The 8,200-nt window shown below is 36.3% G+C and overlaps 1 protein-coding gene across 1 annotated transcript; it reads left to right on the top strand.

The window, feature by feature from the left end:
• The first annotated feature begins 4,846 nt into the window (after positions 1-4,846).
• On the top strand, positions 4,847-7,826 carry LOC131455776 (beta-2-microglobulin-like). The gene is made up of 3 exons (XM_058623553.1): positions 4,847-4,996; positions 6,075-6,347; positions 7,267-7,826. Exons 1-3 carry the CDS (start codon positions 4,933-4,935, stop codon positions 7,278-7,280), a joined length of 351 nt encoding a protein of 116 aa, XP_058479536.1. The 5' UTR covers positions 4,847-4,932; the 3' UTR covers positions 7,281-7,826.
• Positions 7,827-8,200: the final 374 nt, after the last annotated feature.

Genomic DNA, 8,200 nt, shown 5'->3' with positions numbered 1-8,200 from the left:
ACCATAAAATACAGTGGTGTTAATAGGCTGAGCAAATTCAACTGAAGCCAGAGTTCACACACTGAAGTCAGATTTTAGTCAGACTAAGACAATAATTTGACTTGTAAATGTAACTTAATGTGACGTAAACACATTAGTCCGACTAAAATCAAGACTTAGTCGGACTAACATACCTGGATAATAGGATTCATAGTACTCCTACATGTATACGCTTAAAGGCGACATAGACCGGAAGTTCCAATTAACGCTGCTTTGTGTGTGTATCAGCTTCATTACCTCGTTTATGAAACCCCAAAGTTTCAGAACAAACAGTTCAGCCACTGCTGAGAAAATAGGGTTTTATAGTTTTCCTGGGCTCTGCAAAGTGGAAAGGCACTTCCGTTTGCTGATGATGTCATCAGGAAACCTCACCACTCCTCTCACCACCGTAGCTCCTCCTGGTGCGGGCACTAGTCCGAGCACATCCGGTTGCGTACATTCAACCGCAGAAGAAGAAGAACTACTCTCGTTGTAGCTGCACGGAGAAAACTTATTACCATTCTGAGGTCGTCCTGCGGCAATCTTTGTTGTGCAGGTGTTTCACTCGCGACAGTATCTTCTGTCTCTGGGTCAGACTCTGGGTCAAAGGCATAAGGGATTGCGGCGCGATGTCGTGACACAACAATTTAACAATGTTTTGATAATGACTAGCAGAGCATCCATCATGCCAGAGGGGGAGCTCCGTATTTGAGAGCTGGCTTACCAATTACGTCACTTCCAGGTACCTGGCCAATCACAGGACAGTGGGAAAGCTCTTGTTGGCTGGCCAATCACAACACAGTCCGCGTTCTGGGGGTGTGATTTTGGTCTGAAACAGCGCGGCTGATGAGAGCGGCGTCAGTGAGGAGATATTTCGATCGGCTCATTTGCAGCGACTAGGAGGTTTTTGACCATGAAAACAAGTTAACATATGTAAGTAGACCTCCATAACTAACATACTGTATATGTGCGATACGAGCATTCGATGTCACCTTTAATCGGACTGGAGTTGGACTTGGCGTTCATCCTCCCTGGTTTTAGACCTGGAAGTAGAAGGAGATGATGGTGCTCTCCCTGATACGGCAGTGTCTTACTTCGCACAACACAGCAACCACAGCTTGCCGTTCTCTGTTTTTCTGTAACGTAACGCACTAGCTTAGAGAGAGAGATACAGCATCACCTAAGGAGTCAGACGTACACTAAATAAATTGATTTTCCACTCCGCATGTATACTCAGACTCTTAGTCTTAGTTGGACTACAGGCATAGCTGAATTAAACTGTACATGTAAGCATACTGACTGGTATAGCAAAATTAGATTAAGATGGAGCGAGAGATAAGGTGACTCTAATTATTATTATTTAATTTATTACTCCAGTAAAAATTCCTCAGCTCCACTCCGATTGCATACTGGTATATACAGTAGAACAGTATTTCTATATTATTTTAGTACCCCCAGAGGAAGCTTGTGTACCATTGGAGGTACACGTACCACAGTTTGAGAACCATGGATTTAACAGATTTCTAGAGATTTGTGATGGTGTGTTAGTGTGTTGGAGAGGGAGGAGTCAGTATTATAAATGTGTTAACTGTGTTCTAAATCTATGCAGCCACTTCCTATTACTTTATTTGTTGCAAGTCACAAAACACGATTGCTGTAAATACTATTTACATTAAAAAAAGGAAAGAAATCTAGGTGACAGACTTTCCACTTTCCACATACTTTCTCCAAATACAGTCCGTATATTTCACCCTTTTATTCATATTATTTCACATCAGATAGATGGAATTATGTGCATAATATTCAGCCTTGGCTCACATTGTATTATGATAATGACAGTGTTTTGTTTTGTTTTTTAATTTAATGTAAAATGAAATACATGAAAAATGTACTCGTTGTTGTTTAAGTCTGTGATATGATACTCACAGTCTGTTAAAAACAATCCAGAGATCACTTTAAGAGGTCATTAGGTGATGTAAGAGTCACATGTGAAAGAGAAACATTATAAAAGAGGTTTGTCAGGTGTTTTCAATGTTGCTGGAATTCCCCTCAGCAATGGATTTACTTTCGATTTACAATAAAAAACATATTCTCTGCTGTGAAAGCAGCGCCCTCTGCTGGCTTTACTGGGACACACACACACACACACACACACAGAGCCACAGAGTAGCTGGAGCTTTACTATTATTGATATAAATGTAACACTCTGAATAAATTGCATTTATTATAGTTATGTTATATGCACCAAACCACTGTCACTCTTTTTTTTAGCCTTAGATGGCAGTAAAATCACAAAAGTGGCCTCGTATGAATTTGCACTTTCGTTTTCAAAGTGAAGCACTGTGATACTGAACTTGAATTAAACAAGTAAACAGTTCAACTACTTTTGTTTTTACTTAAGCCTTAACTTAAAACACCAAAATAAAACCAAATAACGTAAATAAATAAATTAATAACTTCTGATCACTATTTAGAAGCCACTTTGAGTGGTCATCAAGACTAGAAAAATGCTATATAAATACAAACCAGTATGAGGGTTGTGCTCAAACCACAGAGAGTGAATAATACTGCATCAGGTCAAAAAAAAATATCAGTGGAAATCAGGTGGTCATCAAGTTTAAAAAAAACAGTATATTCAAAAAATGTCCTTTCATTCTTAAAGGTAAATAGTGTTGTAATCCAACAAAGTACAAATACTTTCGTACTGTACTTATGTATAAAATTCATGTATCTGTACTTGACTTTGTTATTTATATTTTTATATTTCCTGTAACTATCTTTGTTACTCGTTACTACCAAATAAAATCAGAAGAGTTGGTGTGGTCTGTATTTATATAGCACGTTGATGAGCTGGTTTACAATGCAGTTTTAACATTCACCCATTCACACATCTTTCATACATTCATACAGTGTCTCGCTCAAGACTAGCAGAGCCAGTTGAACGACAACTTGCCCTACCACTGAGCTAGCATGGGTCAATCCTCACTCCTCACCTTTTTACATTAAATGTCATTTAGCAGACGCTTTTATCCGAAGCGACTTACGAGGCAATTGAGTACAACCTGCCAAGGGTGGAGTTGAACTTGTTACTATGTCTCTGCACACAGGGTACCGGTAGGGTAAATGTCATATACTTTTAAGACTGTAACTTCAGTAATATTATAAAAAGTGACTTCAACTTCTACCAAAGTCATTTTCTGGTAAGATACTGGTACTTTTACTCACGTTTCCCTTTTAGGTACTTTATACAAGACTGGGCAAATCTATGAGGTTTAAGTGACAGTCAAAATAAATGCAGATACATGTAAAAACCCTTTATTAATGATTATCGAAGAATGTTTACCTTTGATTTCCGCGACACAGAAGTAGTTCTTTATACAGCAACTGTAAACGTACTGTTAAACATTTAGCATGAGTGTATGGTCAGTAAAATAAAAAAATATGTTAGTAAATACAAGACTTACCACTGTAACAGTTAAATAATTATGACGGTGCCCTTTTGAGCTTTGCCTCCTAAACTGTTGAGTGTGTGGATACACTGCATACATACTTTCACTAATTACCCCATCCCAATATCTAAATATGAAAATATATTATTGTTGTCTATTTATATACTATGGATGCACCTTATACATACAAACACGTTCATATTTTCACTTACTGTCACACTATTATTGATCTTTTATATTTGATAGAAATTTAAAAGGCCCAAAAATACTTAAAGGAATTATGAAAAAGAAAAAAAAACATAATAACATAACGTGTTTCTTCAGAAAGACAATGACGTGATTTCTGCCACTGCTCGGATGTTTGCACACTTGTTTTTGTGTTTAGTTTCACTTTTATTTTCCCAAATTATTTGGGAGTTGGCAGATTATTTTAAGATGTCGAACTTTATCAAAGTGTATGAAAAAAGGATATTGCTTCAAAGTCATGCATGGGCATGTGTTTAAAGGGTGAAATGAGGTGACAGTGAAGGCCTCAGCACAGTGTTATCATTTCCATTGTCCTCAGATCATTTAGTAAGCACAGCATAATGGACAGTAACAGCTCACCAAGACGATAATAAATTCACAAATCAAATAAATGGCACAGTTATTATGAAATTCTGAACTAATACAGGCATGCCAATAGGAAAGTGTTTACTTTAACACAATCTTTTTTGGATTAATTGTTTTAGTGTGACTTTAACTTGAAATTTACCGTGAAATACTCATACTTTATACTACTACTACAAATCTTTGGTTAAAAAAATTACTGAAAAGATGTTTAGTCCCTCTGTTTTTGAACAGTCATAGTATTGATAGTACAAATATATGAAATGACCTTATGTCGACCTTGTGCCACAAATGATTCAGTTCCAGAGCCTTTTCCATTCACTTTTATGTACATTTACTTTTAATTATTTTGCTATAAGAGAATGAAAGTTAGATATTTTTTCTTAAAACTTAATTATTTTTCGAGTGAAAACACTATCTTGCTTTTTTAGATATAAAAAAAGAACTTTTTTTTCTGAAATGAGGCTGATTTTATATTCTTGAAAAACAATTTTTGCAGTGTTAAAAACAGAGAGCAGGGAGACAGAGAGGTCAGCAGGATGAAACGTAGCCTTCCTTTCGTGGGTTCACTCTGTATGGAAGCATACTGTTTGGTTTTTAAGAGTCACTCTCCTGTTTTAAAATGGATTCAGGAAATGTCCACAAATCCTCCCAGTGCGGATCATGAACCAAACCTGTATGGCCAAATCCTACCTAGTAACAGTGTGATGGAGATAAATGATTGGCTGCAGTTATGTTTGGGGGCGGTCTCTAAACAGTTTTATATTACTGCTTGACTCCTGTTACTTTCGCTATAGTCCTGCTGTGAGATTACGGAGAGCACACGCACCTCTGAAGAGCATCATTTGAACCAAACATGAAGCTACTTCTGTGTTTTGCAGCGCTGGCTGCTGTTTACTGCTCAGTGGAGTCCAAATTCAGTAAGTACTCGTTTTGGTCTTTATCTGTAACGTTTGGAATTTTACTACAGAAAAAGAAGCCTACTGTACAGTCTGACGCCTTCATAATTGCTACAGGCAAACTAAATGGCAGGTAAATGGAGATGTGTGTTTTGTCTATTGTCAAAATACAGAGCAAAAGGCAGAAAATAATAATATTAATATGATATAATAATAATAATAATAATAATAAATGATAAAATAATGTATACATGAGTGAAACGCTGCTTACACCAAGAAATAAATAGATGTCGTTGTGAAAGTTGGTATAAGCGTGAATGTAATAGATGAACAAGAAAAAACAGGGGTTTTTATGTTAATTCTTTTCAGCATTTATTTAGTTTCGATTTCCAGTTAAACTCCTCAATTCTCTGCTGTGACAGCAGCACCCTCTACTGACTGGACACACAAATGCAAGCTGTGTGGTGTTTTGTAAATACAAATATAAAATGGCCGTCAACTTGCCTTTGGGAGTGAAGAAGTTACTTCTACATTTTCCCGCCCAGTGGATCTCGTGGACACCGTTGTTCCCAAAGATATTCCATTGTTTTTGTGTGAAGGAGAGGACGCCATCTTGTCAGTGGCAAAAGTCGTTCAGGTTGAGACGAGTTTTCATTCCAGACAAATAAAAATTATCTTCAGGTTCTGTGACATAAGAAGAGTGAAACAACGAAAAAAGCATCCAGAACAAGCAATTCTATTTAATGCAGAAAACGAACACATTTAACGATCTCTTACAGGTTATTTATTTATATTTATATTTAATTAATTTTTACTTTATAATTCTATTATTTCAATTGTTTACACTAAAACAAACCATGTAAAATCCTTAACACGTTTATATTTATATTCATTTTTTTAAGAAAGAAGAGGAAAAAAGGAACCTCTAATTAACAATAACAGGGATTAATACCATTCCAAGAAAAACAGCACTTGAAATTATACATCACTCATTCCATGCCACTGACATATTGTAAGGCATCCGATGTTGGTGAGACTGTGTCTGGTTCTCAGCAGTCTAGCTTAATATCCCTTTATATTCCTCTTTCGCTGCCTTCAGATCCTCCCAAAGTCCAGGTGTACAGCGAAAAACCAGGAATGTACGGGGAGGACAACATGCTCATCTGCCACGTGAGCGACTTCCACCCCCCTGACATCAGCATCGAGCTTCTGAAGAACGGACAAGTGATCCCCAATGTCGAGCAGACCGACCTGGCCTTCAGCGGGAACTGGCACTTCCATCTGACACAGAACGTGGCCTTCAAACCACAGGATGGAGAGACGTACATCTGTCGCATCACTCACAACTCCAAAGTGACCGATTTTGCCTGGGGTGAGTGTGTGGAACACATAAATGACGCTCCGTATACACCTGTCATCCAAGTAGTGGGTAGCTAAGTAAATACTTCACAAAATGACACAATCCAATTAGACACAAGATACATCAAAATGTGTGTATTGATTGTACAGTTTTGGACAGTTGCTGTATTGCAGCGAAAGAGGACTGTGTTGCAGTAATAATTAATTAATTTTTTTATTATTGCCCAGCCCTAGATATACTGCTGAGAAAGGCAGTAAATAGTGAGAAAGAAGGATGAAAATGAAAGAAATACTCATGTACAACATACAACTAATGGAAAAAGCAAGAATTTGAAGGAGGCAGTAATACTAAAATTATGGATGTCAACTGCCATAAAACACCAAAGCAGAAGAGGAAGATTGAGTCGTCAACAGTTATCATCTCAATGTCCAGAAGCTTGAGACAAATTATAAATGTCTTTTATATATATATATGTATATATATATATGTATATATATATACATATATATATATGTAATGTAATGTGTAATCGAGTTTCAAGTTAGTTTGTCATGTGCATTAAAAGTACAATTTAGGATCAAGTGCACAATTATTGATTTTGCCCAGGCACTTTCTCACACCATAACATGGATAAATAAATATGCATTCTAGAAGCACAAACTGCAAATAAAATGCAGCTACAATGTTGTAAGGCTTATTATTTCTTTTTTATGGGAGCAGATTTTTTGTTATGGCCAGGTTGTAAATCCATCAGGACAAATTAATTAATGTCACAGTTGTTTAAAATATATAAAAGGACTCTATTGGACAGATATCAATATTTGTGGATAATCAAGGGTGTGAAATCAGTATCGGTGTGGATCAGGTTAAGATGATATTATGAGATGGATATGACTCTCTCTCTCTCCCCCCCCCCCCCCTTTTATTTCAGAGTCAAACATGTAAGGATGAGCAAAGTTCCAGCCTGGCAAATTCACTTCTTCATCCATTTGGTGTCAGTGAAGCTGGGCTACCACTCGGCCAGATGATTTTTCCAATGGAATCGCCATTGTCATGTCATTTTTTTTTCCTCTCTTTCTGAAAGGGATGTCAGGGGGTTTGACTCAAATTCACTCTTCAAATCTTCAATCTACAGGATTACAAAATATCAAGATTCTTCTGGCTCCACTTTATCCACAAAACAAAATATCAATATCACAGTAGGGGGAATGTAAATTTTCAACACTTATGTCATTTATGAGAGAAAGTAGGAACTGTCAGTCCTTTGTAATTCATCACTGTTTTATGTTTTCCAGCTTTGATGTTTTAAATTTGTTTTATATTTGGTTAAAATCATAAAATGTGCTTGTTTATTTAGCCTCTTGACAGTTTGACACTATTTCACCGATTAAAATTGGGTTAACTGGTCTTGTTAATGACATGTTATTTTCTGGACCAGATAATATGAGTGTGTTCTCTCACTTTTGAATAAATAACTGTCTTATAAATGTGTCTTTATCTCTTTGTCTCTATCATTATAGTAATATTTATCTATTTAGTAGAAAATGGCAACAATTAAAGTAATATGTAGACATGTCAATAACTGGCCCAGTATTAATTCGTCAGGGCTCTGACAGATGAAAGTTTGACCTGAGACGAGTTTTGAGTTGTTTTTTTAACATTATATTTAAAGATTGGTGCGACAGCTAATATTTCCGTGTATAATCTGCTCGTTTCAGCCTTATTTTAAATTAATGTTTTTATTTATGTTTTTTTTCCCCCTGATATTACAGTCTTCTTACATATTTACAATTTTTACATAACAGGAAGTGAGGGCAGGAGATGTAAGAAAAACACAAGTAGACAGTTTAATAAGTTTAAAAAGG

This window comes from Solea solea, chromosome 3 (genome assembly GCF_958295425.1).
Source record: "Solea solea chromosome 3, fSolSol10.1, whole genome shotgun sequence".
Lineage (NCBI taxonomy): Eukaryota > Metazoa > Chordata > Actinopteri > Pleuronectiformes > Soleidae > Solea > Solea solea.
This window is presented reverse-complemented; position numbering and strand designations above follow the sequence as displayed.